General features: G+C 34.7%; 1 protein-coding gene and 2 non-coding genes across 3 annotated transcripts; 2 read left to right on the top strand and 1 right to left on the bottom strand.

Annotated features, from left to right (window-relative positions):
• The first annotated feature begins 606 nt into the window (after positions 1 to 606).
• Positions 607 to 713, top strand: LOC128287618 (small nucleolar RNA R71). The gene has a single exon (XR_008278317.1). It is a non-coding gene; the product is annotated as a small nucleolar RNA R71 (small nucleolar RNA).
• A 2480-nt stretch (positions 714 to 3193) lies between these two features.
• LOC128287556 (small nucleolar RNA R71) lies at positions 3194 to 3299 on the bottom strand. The gene has a single exon (XR_008278256.1). It is a non-coding gene; the product is annotated as a small nucleolar RNA R71 (small nucleolar RNA).
• A 21161-nt stretch (positions 3300 to 24460) lies between these two features.
• On the top strand, positions 24461 to 26487 carry LOC108461956 (putative pentatricopeptide repeat-containing protein At1g53330). Its single transcript, XM_017761953.2, has one exon. The coding sequence runs from the start codon at positions 24797 to 24799 to the stop codon at positions 26183 to 26185; it is 1389 nt and encodes a 462-aa protein (XP_017617442.1). The 5' UTR covers positions 24461 to 24796; the 3' UTR covers positions 26186 to 26487.
• Positions 26488 to 27258: the final 771 nt, after the last annotated feature.

Here is a 27258-nt window from a genome sequence, read left to right on the forward strand (position 1 = left end):
AAGTGTTATTTTGGTGTTTTGGAAATGAGATTCTGACACTGAAATAAACTTCGTCAGTATCTCCTCAAGGTTCGGCTTCTTTTCTTGTTAGTATGGTTGTTGTTAAAAGCTTAGAGGGGGTTGAGGTCTCTGATTTCCTTGATCACCCCAAGAAAAATTAGGATGGTTTCTCCAACCTGTATTGTAAGTATTACTATATGGGTTATTCTGAGGTCTAGAGTTATTACCCATATAGTTGACTTTTTGTTCTCTATGCTAGGGTTGTAGGATAGACATTTTGGATTGTTAATCCCCCCTCCATTTATATCTCACAGCATCACTGGATGTACCTGCATAGAACCATATAAACCATCAATTTTCTTATTTAAAAGTTCTACCCGGTTTGATAACATGGTGACTGCATCTAGGTTGAAAACACTAGCTATTTTTATCGGCTTCGTCCTCGTGACTTGCCATTGATAATTATTTAGTGACATTTCCTCTATAAACTCATAAGCCGCTCTAGGAGTTTTTTTGTTTAGAGACCCACCGACGGCTGCATCAATCAATTGCCTAGTTGAGGGGTTCAAACCATTGTAGAAGGTTTAAACCTGTAGCCATAGAGGTAACCCATTGTGAGGGCACCTTCTCAATAAGTCCTTATACCTCTCCCATGCACCATATAGAGTCTCTAAATCCAATTGCATGAAAGAAGAGATATCATTCCTTAACTTAGCTGTCTTAGCAGGTAGAAAATACTTTAATAAGAACATTTCGGTCATTTGCTCCCATGTAGTGATAGAACCTCGTGGTAGGGAGTTCAACCACTGTTTAGCCTTATTTCTCAATGATAAGGGAAACAACCGTAACCGAATGGCATCGTTAGAAATGCCATTTATCTTAAAAGTGTCGTAGAATTCCAAAAAGTTAGCCAAATCAGTATTTGGATCTTAATCTAGCAAACCATCGAACTGAAAAAATTGTTGGATCATCTGAATAGTGTTCGACTTAAGTTCAAAATTATTTGCAGCAATAGTAGATCTCATAATACTCGATTCATCCTCAGTTAAATTGGGCTTGGCATAATCGTACATAGTACGAGGAGTAGGATTTATGGCAACCACAAGAGGTAGCTGATTATTCTGATTTTCAGCCATGTCCCCAGTGATAAACCGTAAATTATACATATTTTTACCCCATTTTAAATGCATTTTATGGATGATTTCTCATTAGAATTAGTGAATTCAATGCTCCTAATGCTTTAATTTCATGTTTTATACATAGGAGAGCATAGGAAAGTGAAAGGAATGAGAAACGGACTAAAAACAGAGAAAATGGGCCAATGTACGAAATCAACACGGCCTAAACCTCCTCACACGGGCAGACCACACAACCGTGTCAATTTGGCAGGCTTGAACACGGCCTGAAGTAATCGAACATGGGCGTGTGCCACGGGCGCGTCCCTGCCGAGCCCAAGTTAAGTCCAATTCAAACAATGCCACTTTTGAGGGTTTCTAGGCATTCCAAAGCCTATAAATACGCACTAGAAGAGGAGGAAAAGGGAGACGAAGAATAGGGAGTAAGGAATTACTCCAAGGAAACCGATTGATCCATCTCGGAAGCCGGATTCATCATCAAGACTGAAGATCTCTCCTCAATTTCCCTTCAAGAGTTTTGGGTTTTCTTTATGTTTTATATTATTTATTCTTCTGAGATGTTTTCCTCTTTAGTTATGAACTAAACCCCTAAATACCTAAGGGGAATGAAACCTAAGACGAATCTTGTTATTATTTTCTGAATCGTATGATAAATATTTAGCTTGTTCTTAATTATATGTTCTTAATTCTTGTTTTGATATCCCAGGATACTGATTCAAGACACGCTCTTATTTAGAGGAGGAATAGACCCTGTTTAAGAGTACATTTGTCATAATTAAGCCGAGTTGATTGTGCGCCTAGAAATAGGGTGACTAGATTTTACCGAATTAGGGTGTAACTTAATAAGGGGATCCATAGATCGAGTTAATGCAACCCTAGAGTGTTAATTAGAGAAAATCTCGGTTATTCAATCTAGGGATTAGATGTTATTAGTCTTGAATAGGGATAATAACATAACTTAGGGATCTCTACGGAACAAGTTAAATGAATAAATCGTCCAATTCAGAGCCAGAATAACAAGTAAAGTCTAGGTGGATTTTTCCTTAGGTATTATCTCAAGTCAATCGATTTTCCCAAAAGCAATTCCCCAATTCTGTTCTCTGTGCGTTCTTAGTTTTAATATTCAGTTTAATAAATAAACCCTTTTTATTCTTAGGCTAGATAATAAAAAGATAGTTATTACTAGTACTTTTGGTTCCCTTGGGTACGATATCCTAGTCTTGCCATTACTATACTATTGTTCGGTAGGTGCGCTTGCCTTTTCGTCGTGATAATAGTTAGTCTAGGTTTGATCTTCATTATAAATATTTATTACTTGTTACGAATCACGCGATTAACTTTTTGGCGCCGTTGCCGGGGAACTGAAATATTAGGAACACTAAATTTTTATTACTTTAGCCATTTATTTTTCTTGAAAATTTTATTTTATTTTATTATTTATTAATTTATTTTTTTCTTCTCTCTTGGCAGGTTTTTATAGTTTATGACTAGAAGAAACCCATCGGGACCATTACTTTTTTACGAAGAAATCGATCGCACAATTCGTAGAAATCAAAGAGAGATAAGGCACAGCTTACGATACACGGAGAACGAGCAAGAAGACAAAACTCAATGCCCAACTGAAGAGATGGTTGAAACCCAAAACAATCAACTAGCTCCTGCAATTGCTGCTAATCAAAATCCTGCTCTACGTACTATGTATGATTATGCTAAACCCTCTTTAACTGGAACTGAGTCTAGTATAGTTAGACCTGCTATTGCTGCGAATAATTTTGAACTAAAACCTAACACAATTCAGATGATACAGTAGTTTGTTTAGTTTGATGGTTTGCAGGATGAAGACCTCAACGCTCACTTAGCAAATTTCCTGGAATTTTGCGATACATTCAAAATCATTGGTGTTTTTGATGATTCTATTCGTCTTCGGTTATTTCCCTTTTCACTAAGAAACAAAGATAAACAGTGGTTGAACTCGTTATCACGAGGGTCTATCACTACTTGGGAACAAATGACCGAGAAATTTTTACTAAAATATTTTCCGCTGGCTAAAACGGCTAAATTGCATAATGATATCTCTTCTTTTGTGCAGATGGATTTAGAAACAGTTTAAGATGCATGGGAAAGATACAAGGACTTACTGAGAAGGTGCCCTCACCATGTGTTACCGCTTTGGCTTCAAGTACAAACATTCCACAATGGTCTGAATCCCTTGACTCGGCAAATGGTTGACGCAGCTACTGGCGGAACCATCAACAATAAAACACCGAAAGATGCCTATGAGTTTATAGAGGAGATGTTACTGAATAACTATCAGTGGCAAGTCATGAGGACAAAGCCAACAAAAACAGCCGGCGTTTATAACATCGATTCGATCACCATGCTCTCTAGTCAGGTAGAACTTCTCAATAAAAAGATTGATGGTTTTCTTAGTTCTTCACAGGTACATCCAGTAATAAGCTGTGACTGAAGTTGAGGAGGTGTGCATACAGAACATCAATTCTTCAATCCTACAACCGAAAATGAGCAAATCAATTACATAAGTAATAATCCTCGAACTCAAAATAATCCTTATAGTAACACTTACAATGCAGGTTGGAGGAATCATCCAAATTTTTCATGGAGAGGCCAAGGAAATCGAGGAAATCGAAGGGCACCACCTCCCCAAGGATTTCAACAACCACCCTACCAATAGGAAAGGAAATCAAACCTTGAAGAGATGTTGGAAAAATTTATCTTGGTGTCGAAAACGCGATTCTAAATACCGAGACAGCACTTAAGAACCAGCAACATCGATTCAAGGTCTTGAAACTCAAATAGGGCAACTTGCAAGGCTGATTTCTGAACGCCCACAAGGTACTTTACCTAGCATTATAGAGACCAATCCCAGGGAGCAACTTCATGCTATCGCTGTGCAGGACAATGAAAAGCTAGATGAACCAGAATTAAAGCAAGACAACGCGATTAACAAAGGTCAAGAAGAGGTAAGCAATGATGATCCTAAACAGGTAAGTATGAATTATAAACCTCGTGTGCCATATCCTAATGCAATGAAAAATGACAGAACAGAAGAACAATTCGGTAAGCTCGTCAAACTCTTAAAGAAATTACATATTAACTTACCCTTTATTGAAATTCTTTTGCAGATGCCCAACTCAACAAAATTCTTAAAGGAACTTCTGACCAATAAGCGAAAGTTAGGCGCTACATCGCATGTGGAACTCAATCCAGTCTGCTCAGCTATTTTAAAGAATAGGCTACCTAACAAATTGAAAGATCCAGGGAGTTTTACAATTCCTTGCTTAATTGGTAGTTTATCTGTGAAAAATGCTTTAGCTGATTTAGGGGTAAGTATAAATGTTATGTCTTATAAAATGTTTAAACGACTAGGTCTTAGTAAACCCAAATAGACTAGGATGAGTATTCAATTGGCTAACAAGATAGTTAGATTTCCTAAGGGTATTATTGAAAATGTTCTCGTTAAAATTGATAATTTTATTTACCCAGTAGACTTTGTCGTCTTAGACATGGATGAGGATAACGAGGTACCTTTAATTTTAGGACGACCCTTTTTAGCAACTGCCAGAACCATTATTAATGTAGGCACAGGAGAGCTAACACTTCGTGCAAGTGACGACACAGTAACACTCCAAGCACGCGACTCAGCCAAAACCTCTAAAACTCAAGATAATGCTATAAAACTTGTCAATGATAAAACTAATATTCAATCGTCCTTACAGGAACCTCCTTGAACCAAGACAACAGAGACAGTGCAATACTATCATGTAGAGAACAAATACGCCCATGAGGAACGAAGGCTTCAAAAAGAGGAGCTAGACGAATGGAGAGTACATAAACCAAGAACACACGATAAACCAAAATTACGTAAAAATGAGTTCGATACCTCTCCAAATCAACTTAAGGTTGGCAATAAAGTCTTACTAGAAGCTGCAGATCCTCACATTGTCACTACCACACCGAATGAGGAAATCCCTCTTACGGTACTCAGCATTTTTCCATTCGTTACGGTGGAGGTGAGTCATCCCAAGTTCGGCACTTTTAAGGTAAACAACACCGATTAAAACCTTATTTTGATGAGATTGATAGCAGGAATGAGGAGTATGAACTCCTTGAACCACCCTGACCCTTCACTAGAGAGGTAAGTCGAGCTTAGACTATAAATAAGCGCTTCTCGGGAGGCAACCCGAGCACTAACATATTTTGATTTCTTTGTTTTTTATTTTTTATTTCTAACACTTTAAATCATTAACTTTATCTTTGAATAATAATGTTTTTCAGCACACACGGCCAGTCACACGGGCATGCCTAAAACCGTGGCGAAACAGGGGAAGATACACGGCCGTGTGGAAGCAGGACATGATTTTCCTAAAACACGGGATGTGATAAATCCCCACGGCCGTGCGACATGACCGTAGGTAAACTTGATAGATGAACACGGGCGTGGGAATAGAAAAACACGAGCGTTCTAGGGGCAAGGCTCGATTCTGTGTCTTCGACACGGACGTGCGACATGCCCGTGCCGATAAGCTGTGACAACAATACATGGGCGTGGTACCCTAACACACGGGCGTGTGCTACGGCCGTGCCACTTGAAAAAATAGAATAATTATCTTATTTTATTTTTCTTTTATTAAGTTTTTAAGATTCATTTGTTTTCCTTTTCAAAAAAAAAAACAAAACGGCTTACCTTTAGAGTCCAGCTTGCCATCCAAAGTATCTCCAATACTCGATCTCGCCAATCCAAGGATATCATCCGTTCTTTATACAGGAAGTTTCACTCCTCCCCCTATCTTATTTTTATACTCTAATATCTATCTTTGTACATTGAGGGCAATGTACATCTTAAGTGTGGGGGGTATTTATTTCATTATCAGAAAATCCCTGAATGATTGCCTTGTTCTCTTGAAAAGCTCTCATATCATATTTAGGATAAATTTTAATTGATTTATGATTTTGATTGATATATCTTGAATTAAAACATAGGCAATTATGCATTGATTGTTTAAACTTTAAGACATTAAAGAATCAAGCATGATAAGTTGATTTTTAAGAATTTAAAATCTTAGGCTGTTTCCCCAAAGTTTAGGTATTCCTTTGAATCGGAATTCACAAGTTTTTATCATCAAAAACCCATAATTTTTTTGTGAGATTTTTGAGCCTTTTGAGCATCTATTCATTTTTTTCATGCTCATTCTTATTATTGCTTTGAGTGCGTCAGTATTGAACTATTATTCTAGAACTTGCTTGATTATGCATGTCGAGACCACACCATTTGATTTGATATATCAAAATGATTAAGGCACTTAGGATTAACCCACTCATGCCATGAAAAGCCTACCTCCACGAGTAACCCCTAGTAAACCCGCTTAAGCCTAACAAACCATTCCTTGTATTACCCTTAATATTAACCTTTAACCTATTATTGTTGAAATCTCCTAAATTAATCCCTATTTTTGTCTAAATTTGAGTTGAATGGATTGCCTAGCTATGTTTTGTTCTTGATATTTAGTCTATATTATTTAACTTGTTCTTAAAAAAAAAAACTATGCATGCATACCTGTAATTTCATATTCTGAGAGAAGCTCTGTTGTACGCAAGTGAAGAGTAACTCTTTTTCTAGTTAGGCAATTTTTCAATTCAATCTCGATTCTAACTCTTTCTTTCAGCTTGTGACAACACCCCCTAACCAAGCCTCATTATAACCCTCTAAAGACCTTTTGATTGATATATCATCTTAAATTATAGTGGTGGAGATTTGATTTTCATGCAAGCCTATGGTAATGACTTTTCATTATTGACTATTAAGTGTTTCATTTATTGTCCTTAAACACTAGAGTGATTTGAGTGAATCTTTAGTGAGGATGTGAAACTTTGTGATATTCTGAATCAAAAGTAATTACTTAGATGCGGAGAGACACCTATGTTTGCATTATTAAATACTCAACTTGGAATGTTTGAAACTTGTATGTTCTTTTAATTTAATTCTCAATGTATGACTACCTATGAATTATTTTGAGATTTATCGATAGAAATTATAAGTTAAGAAAATTTTATTTTGATTATGAGTTGAGAATTTTTTTTAAGGACAAGCAAATGCAAACCGTGAATTATACATATTTTTACCCCATGTTTAATGCATTTTATGGATGATTTCTCATTAGAATTAGTGAATTCGATGCTCCTAATGCTTTAATTTCATGTTTTATACTTAGAAGAGCATAGGAGAGCGAAAGGAACGAGAAACAGGCCAAAAATGGAGAAAATAGGCCAAAGTACGAAATCAACACGGCCTGGACCTCCTCACACGGGTAGACCACACGGTCCTGTCAATTTGGTAGGCTCAAACACGGCCTAAAGTAATCAAACACGGGCGTGTGCCACAGGCGTGTCCCTGCCGAGCCCAAGTTAAGTCCAATTCGGAAAAGGCCACTTTTGAGGGTTTCTAGGTATTCCAAAGCCTATAAATACGCACTAGAAGAGGAGGAAAAGGGAGACAAAGAATAGGGAGTAAGGAATTACTCCAAAGAAGCCGATTGATCCATCTCGGAAGACGGATTCATCATCAAGACTGAAGATCTCTCCTCAATTTCCCTTCAGGAGTTTTGGGTTTTCTTTATGTTTTATATTCTTTATTCTTCTGATATGTTTTCCTATTTAGTTATGAACTAAACCCCTAAATACCTAAGGGAAATGAAACCTAAGACAAATCTTGTTATTATTTTCTGAATCGTATGATAAATATTTAACTTGTTCTTAATTATGTGTTCTTAATTCTTGTTTTGATATCCTAGGATACTGATTCAAGACACGCTCTTATTCAGAGGAGGAATAGACCCTGTGTAAGAGTACATTTGTCATAATTAAGCGGAGTTGATTGCGCGCCTAGAAATAGGGTGACAAGATTTTTTCGGATTAAGGTGAAACCTAATAAGGGGATTCGTAGATCGAGTTAATGCCACCCTAGAGTGTTAATTAGAGAAAAGTCTCGGTTATTCAATCTAGGGATTAGACATTATTAGTCTTGAATAGGGATAATAACATAACTTAGGGATCTCTACGGAACAAGTTAAATGAATAAATCGTCCAATTCGGAGCCAGAATAACAAGTAAAGTCTAGGTGGATTTTTCCTTAGGTACTGTCTCAAGTCAATCGATTTTCCCAAAAGCAATTCCCCAATTTTATTCTCTGTGCGTTCTTAGTTTTAATAATTAGTTTAATATACAAAACCTTTTTATTCTTAGGCTAGATAATAAAAAGATAGTTATTACTAGTACTTTTGGTTCCTTTGCGTACGATATCCCGGTCTTGCCATTACTATACTATTGTTCGATAGGTGCGCTTGCCTTTTCGTCGTGATAATAGTTAGTCTAGGTTTGATCTTCATTATAAATATTTATTACTTGTTACGAATCACGCGATCACACAGTAATATTAATGATGTCCTCTTACTCCTCCACTGCACTTTGTCGACTTTGCCTTGCTTCTCTACAGTTTCTACGAGCTGTACTTTCAATCTCACTGTCGAATACTAGAGGTCCTGATGAGTTTCTTCTAGTCATATACTAAAGGAACCTGCCAGAAGCAAACAAAGAAAATTTAGATAACAAAAATTTAACTAAAAACAAAAATAAAATGCAATAATTAAAATGGCTAAATTAATAAAAATCTAGTGTTCCTAATATCTTAGTCCCTGGCAACGGCGCCAAAACTTGATAATGATTCACTTAATTAACTAAAATCACGACAAAAGCAAGCGTACCTATCGTATAGCAGTATAGTTATGGTGAGTCGGGAATATCGTATCCACGATGACTAAAAGTACTAGTAATTACTATCTTTTTATTATCTAGCAGAAAAATTGAAGGAATTGTTTTTAATCTAAAATTATCTAAATTAAGGCGCAATAGAGAATTAAGAAAATATTCGAATGAACCAATGAGAGAGACAATACCCAGGAAAGAATCCACCTAGACTTTACCTATTATTCTAAATCTAAATTAAACGATTTATTCACTTTCCTTGATCCGTAGAAATCCTTAAATTATATTGATATCTCTTTTGAGATTAATTGAAATTGCTTTCTAATTAAAACCCCTATTGTCGCATTAACTCAATCTATGGATTCCCCTATTCGATTTGACTATAATCCGGTAAATTTATGTCGTCCTATTTCTAAGATTGCATGCAACTCCACTCAATTATGCCAGATCTACTATTAAACAGGAATTTTTGCTCCAATGAAATAAGCACAGCAATCATGAATTAATATCCTGAAAACATTAAAACATGGAATAAGTACACATAATTTAGATCAAGAAATGAAGATTTATCATGTAATTCAGAAATTTAATAACAAGATCCATCATAGGTTTCATCTTCCCTAGGTATCTAGGGAATTTAGTTCATATTTTGGAAGGAAAACATCTCAAAATTAGGAAAACAACAAAACATAAAGAAACCCAAAAACTTTTAGAGAAGTTGACTAGAGATCTTCAATCTTGAAGGAGATCCTGTTTCTAAGTTGATTCCGACAGCATTCTTCGAGTAATTTCTTTGTTCTTCTCTGTGTCCCCCCTCAGATCCTCTTCTAGTGTGTATTTATAGATTTTAGAATGCTCAGAAACTTTAAAAATTGAGTTTTTCTACGTAAAAGGGAAATAGAGTGCGATATCGACATAGACTTGCACATGGGTGTGTGGCCAGCCCGTATGGCTCACACGGGCGTGTGCTTAGCCCGTGTGGGAATGCCCAGGCCGTGTGGTTCCTGAAAATAGCTTGTTTTATCCGATTTTAGCCCGTTTTTCACTATTTTTGCTCCCTTATGCTCTCCTAAGTATATAAACATGAAACTAAAGGATTAGAAGCATCAAATTCACTAAATTATATAATAAATCATCCAAAAACACATCAGGAATGGGATTAAAACATGTTACTTTTATGGTTTATCACCAGTACAAAAAAAATTCTTTTTACATCTCTGGTGCCGGCCATTACATGGCTAGCACCCAAATTTGTTTTAAATACTAATATTTTTGTATATTAATATGATAGGATTTTTTTAAAAAAAATTACCCTGATGCTAGCTATTGGGTTCCCAAAGTCAAAAAAAATTAATTTTTTAAAGCTTGACACAATCATCAGGCAATCGTGGGGCCAAAACACTAGGCAGTGTCGGTCATTGGGTTCTCAAAACCCCATTTTACTGATCATTTTAGGTCATTTTGGTCATTGTTTTTAAATTTGGTGAAAGCATTGTGGCAAAAGCAAGGGATTGAGGAAGCAACATGGGAACCGGAGGAGGCAATGAGGAAACAATACCCAAACCTCTTTACTGGTAAGATTTTCGAGAACGAAAATCCTTAAAAAGGGGTGAGAGTTGCAATGGCGTAAATTCAATGTTATCGGAACAGTGATTTCGTAACCACAAATCTGATTTAAAGAGAAATTTATTTCAATATTTTTGCTTGAAAATTTATATGATAGGAAAATCGTATGAAAATATTGATAGGAAAATTTTATCAATTTAGTGATTAGTTAGAAAAAGAAATTATTGAAGAAATTGGGTAAAATAAGGTATTGGGACCTCTATCTCGTAAAACCGAGTCAAAAATAATTTTATAAATATTTATAAAATGTTATTAATGTGGTATTAAAATTTCGTTAGGAAAATTTTAATGTTTGGGTAGTCAATTAAATGAAAAGGACTGAATTGTAATAGGTGTAAAAGTTGCTAGAGTGATTAAATAGCTTATTAGTCTAATGAGAAAGGATATAAAAGGCAATTAGACCCAAAAGTTATTTGGGCTGGACTGACAAGCGTATGAAATCGCAGAGAAAAATTGATAAATTAAGGGTAAAATTGGAATATTGCAAAATTAACTAAATAAAACTAGGACTAAATAGGAAATATCTAGATTTCTCTTCATTTATCTTCAATTCCAGCACTAAAACGCCATAGGAGGGTTCTCTAGCTGGCATTTCATAATTTTGCACCAAATCCGGAAGATTGAAATCTGAAGCTAGATCGAGGAAAGGAAAAGTTCGGGATTAATAGATTTTCTTGTTTACAAACAAGTATCAAGGTAAGTTCATGTAACTTGAATTATATTCGAAATGCTTGATATTGTATGTTATTGATGTGAATATGATTTGAGTGTTCATTGTATGAAAATTAATGAAACATTGATATATTTGATAAAATGAGAAGAAATCTTGGTTGAATGAAAGGAAAATTCGATGGATCTCGAAAAGGAATTGACGGTAAAAGGATCTAGCCGGACGGGTGATCCTATCTGATATAGCCCTCCAGAAGAATATGTGTAAAATGGATTTAACCCGGATGGTAATCCGAATTAGGGTCTAAATTTAGCTCGGATGGTAATTGAGATCCAAGCTCATTAGAGTAATTGTCGCTGGGATTTAGCTTTGGTGATAATCCCGACAATACTCTATGAGTTTATATTGCGAGGATTTAGCTTTGGGTGGTAATCCCACTGCAAGGTTGAGGTTCGAGGGAGTGTGCTCTCTGAAATGGAAATGTGCGCACATGAATATGAATTGACGGACCCGGAATTGTACACTAAAAGTGTACATCTGAAAATCTATCGAAATTTTGATAAATTCAACGGGATAAATATGAAAAATAATAAGGGAATGAAAATCATGGTATTGATGAGTACATCAATCATGGTATATATATATATATTATTGATGCATGGAAATTATTGTACTAACTTGAATGTTGAGTTTGTGCATGTTAGGGTAATAATGCATTGAATGGATATATGAATGTTTATTATATTGTATTGAAAATATTAGGTAAGTATAATTCTTGTTACATGAGCTTACTAAGCACAAAGTGCTTACCCGCTTCCTTTTCCCTATTTTATAGTGTTAAGAGCTCGGAGGTCGGATTTGGTGGAGACACATCACATTCGTCAACCTCGTGGATTTCGGTATATAAAGAAACTTTGTTTTGGAAATCAATGGCATGTATAAGCTAACAAAGTAAATGTTAACGTGAAATGAATGTAAAGTTAGCCATTAGTATGGTTAACAAACACAGTTATAGATATGTGATGACGTTATCTTATATAAATGCATGAATCTATCATGAAAATATGTTGAATTGAAAAAAAATTTAATTCATAAACTCGGTAATGCCTCGTACCTATTAGGTAATGAATACGGGTAGGGTATTACATTTATTGGTATCGAGCTACGGTTTAGCGGTTCTAGGACCGATGTAGCAAATACGGATTAGCTATACATGCCATTTAAATTATTATTGATAGTGTGATATCTCCGACCATTTAAAATGTGTTTTCTTATAGTAATGTCATCCGACCGAGCTCAATCTGAGGAAGTGGGAGTCATGCTCTGCTTCAAGACAAAGAGAAGAAACTAGCGATAGAAGGCCGAGACGGAGGGTCGAGGGAGGAGGCAAAAACAACCTTCTTTCAAATGATGAATGAATGGTTTAATCAATACTTAAGAACTAACCACAGTAGTGCAGCAAGTTCAAGCTCCCCTCCCGCTCCTTCACGGTTCCGAGATCCCACAAGGTGCAGTCTTGAATCTGTCGTAAAAGGGAAAAGTCTAGTAGATAAAATTCGAAAATATGGGGTAAGAATTTGAGCAGATTGATGATGATTCGAACGGGTGAATTTCGGTTAGAAAATACTACTCGGGTTCGGAAGAATTATCTTGTACACCGAAGAATGTAAAATGTCTTTGTCTCACCGCTAAAAGATCTGACTTACCATTGGTGGAATACTAAAGCTTCAGTTGTTACGAAGAAGAAATTACATGGAATTCTTTCGCATCGAGTTCGAAAAAAAATATATCACCAGAGGTTCCTTGACCGTAAAAGAAAAGAATTTCTTGAGCTAAAACAGGCAATAGATCAAGATTCGAATATGAAAGAGAATTTGTTCGATTGAGTAAATATGCTCGAGAATGGGTACAGTCAGAAGTTGAAATGTGTAAACGATTCAAAGAAGGGTTGAATGGAGATATTAAGTTACTGATTGGAATTCTTGAAATTCGAGAGTTTGCTACATTGGCAGAGAGAGCTTATAAAGCAGAAGAATTGAGCAAAGAAAAGAAACAGGCTGAGAGGGAAGCTCAAATTTTTAGTAAAAGACTGATGGGAAAATCCCAGTTTTCTGCTTCAAAGAAATTGAAGAAATATCAGGATCGTTCTACTTCAGTCATTGGGTATTCAGGCAAAGAACGAGGTTCTCAACGCACTAATCCAAGGCCTTCTACTCCATCAGTGACCAGTGTTGGCAGTGTTGGCACTCCTAAACCGAGATGCCAGCACTGTAATAAAGCTCATTTTGGTGAATGCCGATCTAAGAGTGGGGCTTGTTACCGATATGGTTCTTTTGACCATTTCCTCAGAGATTGTCCAGAAAGGGTTGAAAAAAAAGTTGAACATATATCGGCCGAGTAATCTAGTTTGAAGGCGGACCACCTCGACCATCCGGTAATGTCGGTGGTAGTCGAGGAGCTACAAAAGATACTATAGGTAGGCACGAGGTACGAGCACTGCTAGGACATATGCCATTCGTGCTGGAGAAGATGCTTGACACCGATGTTATTATGGTACATTTTCTTTACTTGATCTCGATATTACCGCATTGATTGATCCACGGTTCTACGCATTCATATATATGTGTTAAACTTGCAATTGTTAAAATTTATCTATTGAACATCTTGAATTTGTGGTTAAAGTCTCGAACCCCCGGGCGATCGTGTTAGTGGATAAAATTTGTAAAAATTGTCCTTCTTTGTAAGAGGTTATTGTTTCCGGTGATTTGATGTTACCGCCATTTGATGAATTTGACGTGATATTGGGTATGGATTGGTTAACCCATCATAATGCGGTAGTAAATTGTAAACAAAAATATATTGTGTTAAAATGTCGAATGGTGAGTTGCTCGGGTTAAATCGATCAAACAGAGGGTTATCGATATGATTTCGATAATGGCGCACGCAGGTATGTCAAAAGGGTATGATGCTTACTTGGCTTATGTACTCGACACCAAGGTATCTCGAGTCAAAGATACTGAGCGATTCGATGGTATGTGAATTTTCGATGTGTTTCGGAAGAATTACCGAGATTGCCACCGAAAGAGAAGTGGAATTTTCTATAGATTTGATTAGGAACTACTCCGATCTCCATAGCTCCGTACCGGATGGCTCCTATAGAATTAAAAGAGTTAAAGACACAATTGCAAGAGCTTGTTGACAGGGGTTTTGTTCGACCGAGTCATTCACCTTGGGGTGCTCCAGTTTTGTTTGTGAAAAAGAAAGATGGGTCTTTAAGATTGTGTATCGACTACCGGTAGCTTAATAAAGTAACCATAAAGAATAAGTACCCGTTACCCCTGATTGATGATTTATTTGATCAGCTGAAAGGTGCTACTATGTTTTCAAAGATTAATCTTCGATCAGGTTATTATCAGTTACGGTAAAAGAGTCAGATGTGCCAAAAATAGCCTTTAGAACCAGGTACGGGCATTATGAGTTTCTAGTTATGCCGTTTGGGCAAACTAATGCACCTGCAGTATTCATGGATTTGATGAACCGGATATTTAGATCGTACTTAGACAGATTTGTAGTAGTATTCATTGATGATATTTAGGTTTGTTCTCGGGATGAAGAAGAACATGCAGAACATTTGAGAATTGTGTTGCAAATTCTACGAGAGAAGCAGTTGTATGCTAAATTCAGTAAATGTGAATTTTGGCTTCGAGAAGTGAGTTTTCTTGGACACATTGTATCTGCCGAAGGCATCAGGGTAGATCCAAGTAAAATCTCAGCTATTGTTAATTGGAGTCCACCGAAGAATGTATCTGAAGTTAGAAGTTTCTTGGGTTTAGTGGTTATTATCGGAGATTTGTGCAGGATTCTCTATGATAGCTTCTCCAATTACTCGATTATTGCAGAAAGATGTAAAGTTCGAGTGGACTGATGAATGTCAACAAAGTTTCAACCGATTGAAAGACCTATTAACGAAAGCACCTGTATTAGTGCAGCCTGAACCGGGTAAGGAATTTGTTATTCACAGTGATGCCTCATTAAATGGTTTAGGTTGTGTTTTGATGCAAGAAGGTAAAGTAATAGCCTATGCTTCAAGACAACTTAAACCACATGAAAGAAATTACCAATACATGATCTTGAATTAGCTGCTATTGTATTTGAGTGAAGATATGGCGGCATTACTTGTACAAAGGAGAAATGTCATATTTATCTTGATCATAAAAGCTTGAAATATTTGATGACACGAAAGATTTGAATTTGAGACAGCAGTGTTGGCTTGAACCGATAAAGGACTATGATTTGATTATTGATTACCATCCGGTAAGGCTAATGTTGTAGTGATGCTTTAAGCGAAATCTCTGTTTGCTTTACGAGCTATGAATACTCGGTTATCATTTCTCGATGATGGTTCAATCCTAGCTGAATTGAGAGCTAAACCGACATTTTTACAACAAATATGTGAAGCTCGGAAGAATGATGAGAAGTTACAGTTAAGCAGACACATGTGAGTCGGTAATGATTACGAATTTGATTGGTTCGATGATTGTTTATTATTCGAGGTAGGGTATGTGTACCTCGAATTTAGAGCTCATCTGAGAAGATTCTACGCGAGGCCCACAGTAGTACTATGTCGTACATCCGGGAGTAATAAAATGTATAATGATCGAAAAAGATGTCTTGGTGGTCGGGAATGAAACGTGATATCTACGAGTTTGTATCAAGGTGTTTAATATGCAACAAGTTAAAGTTGAACATCGGTACCTTCGGGTTACTTGACCAATTACTATACGGAATGGAAATGGGAAAGAATCACTATGGATTTTGTATCGGGCTACCTTTGTCTCCGAGGAAAAAAGATGCTATTTGGGTGATTGTAGACCGATTGACAAAGTCACTCACTTTATTAGAGACGTATGGATTATTCTTTAGATAAACTAGTTGAACTGTACATATCCGAGATTGTCGGGTTACATTGAGTGCTGTCTCCATTATATCGATAGAGATCCCGATTTACGTCTCGTTTCGGGACAAATTGCAAGAAGCCTTGGGTACTCGGTTGTATTTCAAAGACTGCATTTCATCCTCGACGGATGGTCAATCTCGGCGTGTAATTCAAGTATTGGAAGATATGCTCCGATGTTGTATACTAGAGTTTGAAGGTAATTGGGAGAGGTATCTACCTTTGATTGAATTTGCTTACAATAACAGATTATCATCTAGTATTAAAATGGCTCCGTATGAAGCTTTGTATGGTAGAAAATGTATAACACCGTTATATTGAATGAGCTCGATGAAAGGAAGATACATGGGGTTGATTTGATACGGAAAATGAAGAAAAGTAAAGGTTATTCGAGATAGTCTAAAAGCAGCTTCCGATCGTCAAAAATCATATGCCGACCTTAAGCGAAAAGAGATTAAATTTCAAGTCGGTGACAAGGTATTTTTGAAAGTGTCTCCTTAGAATAAAGTTCTTCGATTCGGTCGAAAGGGTAAATTGAGTCCAAGATTTATCGGGCCCTATGAAATCATAGAAAGAATTAGACCGGTCGCTTATCGATTGGCATTACCACCAGAACTTGATAGAATCCATAATGTTTTTCATGTATCTATGTTACGACGATATCGATCAGATCCTTCACATGTTATTTCTCCGACAGAAGTAGAGATTCAACCGGATATGACTTACAGTGAAGAACCGGTCAAGATATTGGCACGGAAGACAAAAGAGCTTAGAAATAAAAGATAAATTTGGTGAAAGTATTGTGGCAAAAGCAGGATTGAGGAAGCAACATGGGAACAGGAAGAGGCAATGAGGAAACAATACCCAAACCTCTTTCTTGGTAAGATTTTCGAGGACGAAAATCCTTAAAAGGGGGAGAGTTGCAATGGCGTAAATTCAATGTTATCGAGCAGTGGTTTCAGAACCACAAATCCGATTTAAAGAGAAATTTATTTCAATATTTTTGCTTGAAAATTTATATGATAGGAAAATCATATGAAAATATTGATAGGAAAATTTTATCAATTTAGTGATTAGTTAGAAAAAGAAATTATTGAAGAAATTGGGTAAAATAAGGTATCGGGACCTCTATCTCGTAAAACCGAGTCAAAATAATTTTATAAATATTTATGAAATGTTATTAATGTGGTATTAAAATTTCGTTAGGAAAATTTTAATGTTTGAGTAGTCAATTAAATGAAAAGGATGAATTGTAATAGGTGTAAAAGTTGCTAGAGTGATTAAATAGCTTATTAGTCTAATGAGAAAGGATATAAAGGAAATTAGACCCAAAAGTTATTTGGGCTGAATGACAAGCGTATGAAATCGCAGAAAAATTGATAAATTAAGGGTAAAATTGGAATATTGCAAAATTAACTAAATAAAACTAGGACTAAATAGGAAATATCTAGATTTCTCTTCATTTCTCTTCAATTCCAGCAGCTAAAAACGCCATAGGAGGGTTCTCTAAGCTGGTATTTCATAATTTTTGCACCAAATCCAGAAGATTCAAATACGAAGCTAGATCGAGGAAAGGAAAAGTTCGGGATTAATAAATTTTCTTGTTTACAAACAAGTATCAAGGTAAGTTCGTAACTTGAATTATATTCGAAATGCTTGATATTGTATGTTATTGATGTGAATATGATTTGAGTGTTCATTGTGTGAAAATTAATGAAACATTGATATATTTGATAAAATGGGAAGAAATCCGGTTGAATGAAAGGAAAATTCGATGGATCTCGAAAAGGAATTGACGGTAAAAAGGATCTAGCCAGACGGGTGATCCTATCTGATATAGCCCTCCGAAGAATATGTGTAAAATGGATTTAACCCGAACGGGTAATCCGAATTAAGTCTGAATTTAGCTTTGGACTGTAATTCGGATCCAAGCTCATTAGAGTAATTGTCGTTCGCGAGGATTTAGCTCGATGGTAATCCCATTGCAAGGTTAAGGTTCATGAGTGTGCTCTCTGAAATGGAAATGTGCACATGAATATGAATTGACGGACCGGAATTGTACACTAAAAGTGTACCTCGAAAATCCATCGAAATTTCGATAAATTCAACGGGATAAATATGAAAATAATAAGGAATGAAAATCATGGTATTGATGAGTACATCAATCATGGTATATATATATATATTATTGATGCATGGAAATTATTGTACTAACTTGAATGTTGAGTTTGTGCATGTTAGGGTAATAATGCATTGAATGGATATATGAATGTTTATTATATTGTATTGAAAATATTAGGTAAGTATAATTCTTGTTACATGAGCTTACTAAGCACAAAGTGCTTACCCGCTTCCTTTTCCCTATTTTATAGTGTTAAGAGCTCGGAGGTCGGATTTGGTGGGAGACACATCACATCGTCAACCTCGTGGATTTCGGTATATAAAGAAACTTTGTTTTGGAAATCAATGGCATGTATAAGCTAACAAAGTAAATGTTAACGTGAAATGAATGTAAAGTTAGCCATTAGTATGGTTAACAAACCTGGTTATAGATATGTGATGACGTTATCTTATATAAATGCATGAATCTATCATGAAAATATGTTGAATTGAAAAAAAAAATTTAATTCGTAAACTCCGGTAATGCCTCGTACCCTATTCCGGCAATGAATACGGGTAGGGGTATTACAGGTGTATTCCATTCCGAACTTAAGCAGAGATTTTTGGGGATTTCTATTCCCTTCCCTCTTCACCGTTTAGCTATTGGTTGCTTGAAGAACCCTATTCTACCCTTACCAAAATTTCACCTCAAAAAAACTCTCAATCGGCAGCCATTTCACATACCCTTCGACTCTAGTATTCCTCCCCTTCATCCAAGGTCAGGTAAACATTTTTGCTTCTTCTTCCTTCACATCATCTTCCTTCATTGTTTCATCATCTATCTCCTTTCTGCAATTTCAACTACAAGGCAGCAAATTGACTTGGCACGAGCACTTCTTGGTACTTTTCTTTTCTAATTTCTTTTTCGCAGAGTTTTGTTTGCTTATTAATTTCTAGGCTCCAAAGAAAAGAACCAAGAAGCGCAAATTGGGTCATTCAATCAGTCATAGAGGACAAAGAATTGGCTTCAAAGAAGAACAGTCATTCCCATGAACCTAAGAAGCTTTTGTTCCCAAATGGCTCCAAAACTTTGGAGGCTTCTTCTTCAGAGGTTGGAGGTGGTCACGGTGGTGATGGTGATGGCCATGATAATGTCGAGAAGTTGAGTAGTAGAGCAATCAATGCCTCTATCGTTCTTAGATTTGACACGTTTGCTGTATCCAAGTTGCTTACAATTGATCATGATTATTGGCATGTAAGTTATATCCTAGGTTTTTCATTTTTTTTTTTTGCATTTTAATTTTATTTCCTGTTTTACTTAGAGTTGAATAATAATTTGTTTCAAAAGAGCTTTCTTTTGGTATGCTCTTGTTTTGAGAAGGGTATTTTTGCTTGGTAGTAGTTTTCCCTGGTTTCACTTCTCTCTGTGCTAGAGTTGGTTAATCTCTTTTGTTCGTCATTTTATGATTTTAATCTTGAAAATTGTTGAGGTGTTTATAACTTTCTAAACTAACCATGAAATTTGAACCATTGCTTGTAAAAGAAAAATGGGGTCTTTATTTATGATTTGTACTTTCCTGGAAATTTGAGGTTTTATGCAGATTAGCTTTCAAAAACCAAGTGAAAGCTGGAGTCCTCAAAATAAAATGAAGTGAAATCTAAATGCCTCTTTTCGACTTTGACCGGACACGTAGGTTCAGATCGGGCCTTGTTGGCTTTACTCTTCATGGATCCCTTTCTCATTATTATTACCAGTTTTGAAAGGTAATACTTGTGGTTCATAGTTTATATGTTTTGCTGCTTTGAGTCTTTTTTTTCCATGGAGCACTGAAACACTTTGAGTTCCAGGCTCTGTTTCCTTTCGATGACTGGTTGGCGGTTCCAGCAAAAGTTATCTTTGATCAAATAGTTTGGGCTGCAATCTAGAACAGTATATATTATGTAGTTTTGGGGTTCTTGCGTTTTGAATCCTCGGCTAATATCTATAAAGGACTGAAGGCAACATTTTGGCCTATACTGACTATAAGAAGCTTTTCTTTTGTTTTATTTAATACATATTTTAGGTGTCAATGGTTGTGGTATGCATTGCAAACGATGTAGTCTACTCTACCCATGATTTTTGATATACTAGAATTCTATTACATGCTTTATTTGTTAGAGCAGGATTTATCATATATGCTCCTTTTTCTTTTACATTAATCATTGTCAATGTAAAATGTCTACCTCTTCTCCATGATGTATTGGAGGATTCAACCTTTCTTAACAGGTGTACCTTAAAATCGGCTTAGAAAAAATGTTGTGCGGAGAAAGAGAAATCTGTATATTTTAATTTAGTACTATAGATCATTGGGATATTGAAATGATCAAATGACTTTTATGTCTTTATTCGCTTACTTGATGGTTAACTTAACCACTTGAATGTCAAATAATGCTCAAGAGCCTATTATTTGCCTATGCATTAGGGAATAAGAGGCATTTATTTTTAGTATATAATTAGTAAAAACCTGTCATCCTTCTTTAGGTATTGAAGGAGGCCTCTAGGCTTTATACTGTAAGTTGGGTAAGGGATATTGGTCCTGATCTTAGACCAAACGATTCTAAGAAGGATGATGGGATTAAAGGTAAATCCAATGGAGATAAGAGTAAGAGTACAGAGATAGAACCTTCGACCTTGGAGGATATTGGTGAGGAACTTTACTTTATGGTTTCTTATCTTGAAATGTTCAAATGTATAAGTTGTCTGTAATGAATCAAGAAGTATATAGCATGACTTGCAAAATATACGGCATATTATATGTGCAATAAACCGTTAGATTCGTGCTTGAGACATCTTATGGAGGTCAAGAAACAAAGTCCCGTAATGCTTAAGTTCAATTAGGTTTTCATTTAAATTTCCCTTTTTAGTAGAACTTTTCTAGAGGTAGCGTGGAATTTATTCTTTGATTTCTTTTTCCCCTTGCTGCTCAAAGCCATCTGTGACTGCATTTTGTTTTATTTTGTTGTTGGCACCTATGTTCAAGTCTTATATTTTACACTTCCATTGGCATATTTTTGGTGAATCCCTTCTTCACCAGGCCAAAGTTCAGTTGTTAAGGAATATATTAAATTTTCAACTAAAATTTTTTAGGCCAAATTTCTCTCTTCTCACCCTTTTCTCTCTTTTATTTTCCTGGTATTATAGTTTATCTTGTAGAATTTTACATTGTTTTGATGTTGTCTATGGAAATCATTTAATAGTGATTCTTTGCAAGAGGAGGGTGGAGACTTTGAGGCTGCTTTACAGAGGTTATACATGACAAGGGCTTCGCATATAGAGATGCTCTTAAGAGTTTCATAAAAGGATATCAAGAGGGTATCCAGCAGATCATGGAGAAAGAGGAAGATTCTTCTAAAGCACAGCAAGAAGGCAATACTGATAAAAATTCAACTTGATGGCTAATAAGTGCATAATCGGAGGTGCATGTGAGTACTTCTCTAGCATACCTATTGTAGATACAAGTTTAGGGATTTGGTGGAGCTAGGTTGGCATGAAATCACAAGAATGATACATGTCCCGAGAATTTTCTGTATTGAGAAAGTGACCTTTAGAAACTACAAGTATAATGGAAATCTCCATTGACAATGGTGATGCTCTTTCCTTCATCACAATTTAAATGAAATGAGAATGTGAAGTGTAACATTATATTGTTTGTTATATGTAACAAAGTATCTATTAAAATTATTACTTAACTCATAAATTAACATTTAAATTATATCATTAACTCTATTTTAGTGTCTAAATTTTTTAATCACAAACTATTTATTATTCTAATACTTTGTTTTGTTATTGTAGAATAATTAAATTATTTGTTTCACTAATAATATTTTAGCACATTAAATATGTATTGCAATTTAAAAATAATAAGGTAAGTTTTATATTATTTTTGTAATATTATATGTTATGATTTTTAATTCATATAATAATTATTTTATTAAGAATATTATTAAATTATATAATATTTTATTAAATTGTATTTAATAATAATTACATTAAAATATGATTAAATTATTTATTTTTATTTTATTAAAATATATTTAACAATAATTTTATTAAAATTTAATAACAATAACAATAATTATCTATCTAAAAAAAATTTAAAGCATTTTCAACAGTTGTTTTGGTTGCTTATTACAGTGCCTTTTTTTGTCTTGGCAGCCCTTTTCTTACTCATCTTTTGGATACTATTAAAATGTTCTATTGATTAGAATGATGAGGGGCGGATCTGAGTAGAATCACATTTTGGGGCAAACTGATGATGTTATTTCGTAATCTTTTCAATGTAAATATCAGCTCCTACCATACACTCATTTGTTGTCTTATTCATGTACAGTTTCTCTTTTCTTCCTTTTTTTTTTGTGGCTGAATTAAATATGAGAATTATGGGAACTGAATAGAATATTTAAAGATATCAAGTTATCTCATTAACGCATTACTTTAACCTAGGGATGGATTGCAAAACCTCTGCACATTCAATCATGTCCTTCTACAATGGCGATTTCTAGAGAAAAAATATTGTAGTATTCCAATCTTATAGTGAATGATTTCTAGAGAAAATATTGTATTATCTCATTAACGATTTCTAGAAAAAAAATATTGTAGTATTCCAATCTTGAAAATTATTCGAGGAACATTCCGAGAACATATGAATATTATGTTTGGATGTCACATATAATTCTTAAGTTTTTATTACTTCTTATATTTTATTTTTATTGTAGAATAATCAAATTATTTGTTTCACTAATGATATCTTAGCATATTATGTAGTGCAGTTTAAAAATAATAAAGTAGATTATATATTATTTTTATAGTATTATATATTATGATTTTTAATTCATATAATAATAATTATATTAAGAATTTTATTAAATTATATTTAGTAATAATTATGTTAAAATATGATTAAATTATTTATTATTTTTATTAAATTATTTTTAATAATAATCTTATTAAAATTTAATAATAATAACAATAATCATCTACCTAAAAAAAATTCAACTAAGGGTATTCTAGTTATTTTAGTTTTTTTTCTTATTCTATTACAACATCATTCCATTCAACCAAACACAAGAATTCTATTACAGATCTATTCCATTCCATTCAACCAAACAGTTGAATTACTTATTACAGCTCTATTCAATTACAACTCTATTCAATTACAGCTCTATTCCATTACAGTAAACCAAACGTACCCTGAGAGTAATATTCAAATAAAAAAGTTCTCAAAAATAATAATTCATTTCGAATGCTTGGACTTGAAAAATAATATTTTTACCCACCGTGAAAAACAAATAAGCAGTAGGGAGTAGTTCAGGTTTAGCAGAAAAATGATGAAATTGGCATATCTGGTTACCAGAATATATATGTATATTGTATAGTCAAAAGGTTAGTGTATAATGTGGAGTAGGTAGAATAGATGCATGCTTAGTTGATTTCATTTTAAGATCATACTACTCCAATAAATAAATAGTCTACACCTCACCTAGAATAGTCAAATCCATACCATTTTATTCATGAATTCATTGACCCCTTCTTTTTAAAATATAATGCAGATTCTTTTTAATTTGATACAATAGATTTCTGGTTTGACTTCATTTCCCACTAATACGTTATGCACCATAATTAATGTACATTGATTTAAGCTTTTTGCATCGAAACCCCGCATTCACATACCAACATTTGAATACTAATGCATTTCCCTTTCAATTTTAATTCTATTTGTACACATAATAATATATAATTTTTCTTTCTTTTAACTATTGAATTTACGCTGTTTGTAAAATTATTTGAAAATGGATGAAAAATTAAAATTTATTAACTTTACCGACGTGACATACTTATGGATTATGACAATTAGAAATTAATTAATTTTTAAAAATATTTTATATTTTATATTTTTAAAAATATTTAATTATTGACGTGAAGTACACGTAGATGCCGCATCGATAAAGTTGATAAATATTAACTTTTCATTTATCTTAAGGTAATTTAATAAATAATACAAATTCAAAATTATACCTTTTCATTTGTGGTGTGAAGGGTTGGTAGTTATTGCTTTTAGTTATTGATGGTTGTAATTTTGAGAAAAATATTTATTATTTAATAAAGTAGTACTCTGTATATTTTATAAATTAATATTATATTATTTCTTAATGGATGGTATGGTAATTTAGGTAGGTGGAAATTCATAACATAACATATGAGATAATGTTAAAGATGGCATTTGTGGAAAAAAATGTTTTGTGAGAGTGAAATGGATAGAGATAGGATAAAATGTGGTTTAGTTACATTCGAAAATAATATTGTTTGGTTTTGCAAAAATGTAAACCCCAAACCACACATCTAAATTTTGCACATTGTGATATATGGATCATCATCGTCATCATCATGATGTTTATTTGGCTCTTTCAAACTTCCAAATCGGAGAAACCAGAAAGAACGGAATATATATAAATAAAATCCACACTCAAATGTAACAAACCAATGCCGAAGACATGAAAATTCCAAAACCCATCTCTCCTTTTAGGCTTTCATCTCTTCTTCGCACCCAAAAAGACCCAACCCTAGCCTTCAACCTTGTCAAAAACCCAAACCCAGACCTCCGTCCTACCGCTAAACCTTTCCGTTACTCCCTTCTGTCCTATGACCTCATCATCACCAAGCTCGGTCGCGTCAAAATGTTCCAAGAAATGGAACAAGTTCTTCACCAACTCAAAAGCGACACGCGCATAGTCCCAGAGGAGATCATTTTTTGCAATGTTATCAAGTTTTATGGTCGGGCCAAGTTACACGAACGTGCACTGCAATTGTTCGATGAAATGCCTCAGTATCGTTGCCCAAGGACCGTAAAGGCTGTGAACTCGTTGTTACATGCGCTTTTGAAAAGCGAAAAGTTTGATGATATGAAGCAAGTGTTTTTGGGTATGGAAAAATATGCCCGCCCGGATGCTTGTACTTATAATATATTGATCCATGCCTGCTGTTTAAATGGGTGTTTGGATGATGCTTGGAACCTGTTTGATGAAATGCAGAGGAAAGGCGTGAAGCCAGATAAGGTGACGTTTGGGACGTTGATTAAAGCGCTCTGCGTGGAATTGAAGATAAAGGAAGCGTTTAAGTTGAAAAATGACATGGTTAAGATTCATAAAGTATCTCCAAATACTCGTCTTTATGAGGGGATGATTACAGGGCTTTGTAGTGTTGGTGAGTTGACTTGGGCACTCAGGCTTAAGGATGAAATGATTACGAATAATATGAAACCGAATTCGGCTATGTACAACACTTTAATTAGTGGGCTTTTTAATGTTGGGAGGCAGGATGAGGCTTACGGGGTCTTTGACGAAATGGAGTTGAATGGGATTAAACCGGATACAACAACATACAATGTGATGATTAATGAGCTTTGTAAGGTGAAAGATTTTGGATCAGCTTATAGAGTGCTTAAAGAAATGCCTGATAAAGGGTGTAAACCAAATATCATTAGTTATAACATGTTGATTGGCATGTTATGCAAAGATGGGAAATGGAGTGAAGCAAATGATTTATTCGAAGATATGCCGGGGCAGGGGTGTAAACCTGATGTTGTGTCCTATAGGATGCTTTTTGATGGCCTTTGTGGTGGATCACAGTTGAAGAAAGCAGCATTCATTTTGGATGAGATGGTTTTCAAGGGCTATGTACCACATTCTGCAAGTATACACAAATTTGTTTCTGGGTTGGGTCAGGTAGAGAACATGAAGTTATTATTCAGAGTTTTGGAGAGTCTAGCAAAACGAAATGCCATTGATGAAGGTACATGGTTAATGGTGGTTTCTAGGGTTTTCGAGGAAGACGATCATAAACTGTGTATTGCATCTCAGATTCTTGATGATCTGCTGCTGTAGTGCTGCATTATCCGAGTTGGTTGATATAAAATTCAATGGCTATCTTCAGATGATAATTGTGGTAATTTGATACCCTTAGGCAACTATATCATTGGTTTGAGAAACATCTGCGTACAGCCTGTTAAGGAAGTTTAGGGGTAACAACAACATCTTGCTCTGAGTTGAAAAGCTTCCTGCAAATAACCCAAGCAATAATTGAATTAAGTTTCTCTATAGTTAATTAAACTAAATATAATATAGTGAGGATTGAGGTTTTATGGATGGATTTTATTTCTTAAGGAAATTATTTTAAAAGAAGCAAATGTGAATCATATATTTCAAAAGAAAAAAAGAAAAAAGGTTATCCACATTCCACCTCAACCCATTTATCATGCGGTATATGTTGGACTGAATTTAGTCCAACGAGAGGGGTTTATCATTTTATTTTTTTTTATTTTTTTTTGCTATTTTACCCATCTAACTCAAAAAAAATTAATATTTATAAAAATGACATTGGTTAAAAAACATTTACTAAAATGACCTAAAATGAATAGTAGATTTGGGTTTTGGGAACCTAATGACCTACATTACTTAGTGTTTTGGCTCCATTATTACCTGATGATTATACCAGGCTTTAAAAAAATGATTTTTTCAAGTTTAGGAATCCAATGGCCGACATTAGGGTATTTTTTTAAATCGTATTATACTAGTATACAAAAATATCAGTATTTAAAAAAATTGGTTTTGGCCATGTAATAACCGGCACCAAAGACATTAAAAAAAATTTGGTACTAGCTAGTAGATGGCTGACACCGGGTACAATTTTCAGTTCCCAAAGCATTTTTTTTTTTACTTTGGGACACTGATGGCCAGCACCAGTGCATTTTTAAAAAAAATTTGGCAGGCACCAAGTACAAATTTTGGCTCTCAATGCCTTTTTTTTTTTATTTTGGAACACTGACCGGTACTAGTGTATTTTAAAAAAAAAATTGGGTACTGACCATGGAATAACTGTCACCAAGTACATTTAATAAAAAAAATTGTGCTGGCCATCGTACAATTTTCGGTCCCCAAGGTAATTTTTTTTTACTTTG

The sequence above is a fragment of the Gossypium arboreum genome, chromosome 13, assembly GCF_025698485.1.
Source record: "Gossypium arboreum isolate Shixiya-1 chromosome 13, ASM2569848v2, whole genome shotgun sequence".
Classification (NCBI taxonomy): domain Eukaryota; kingdom Viridiplantae; phylum Streptophyta; class Magnoliopsida; order Malvales; family Malvaceae; genus Gossypium; species Gossypium arboreum.

Coding starts and splice junctions, on each gene's coding strand:
- LOC108461956 (XM_017761953.2), top strand. CDS start 24,797: ATGAAAATTCCAAAACCCATCTCTCCTTTTAGGCTTTCATCTCTTCTT.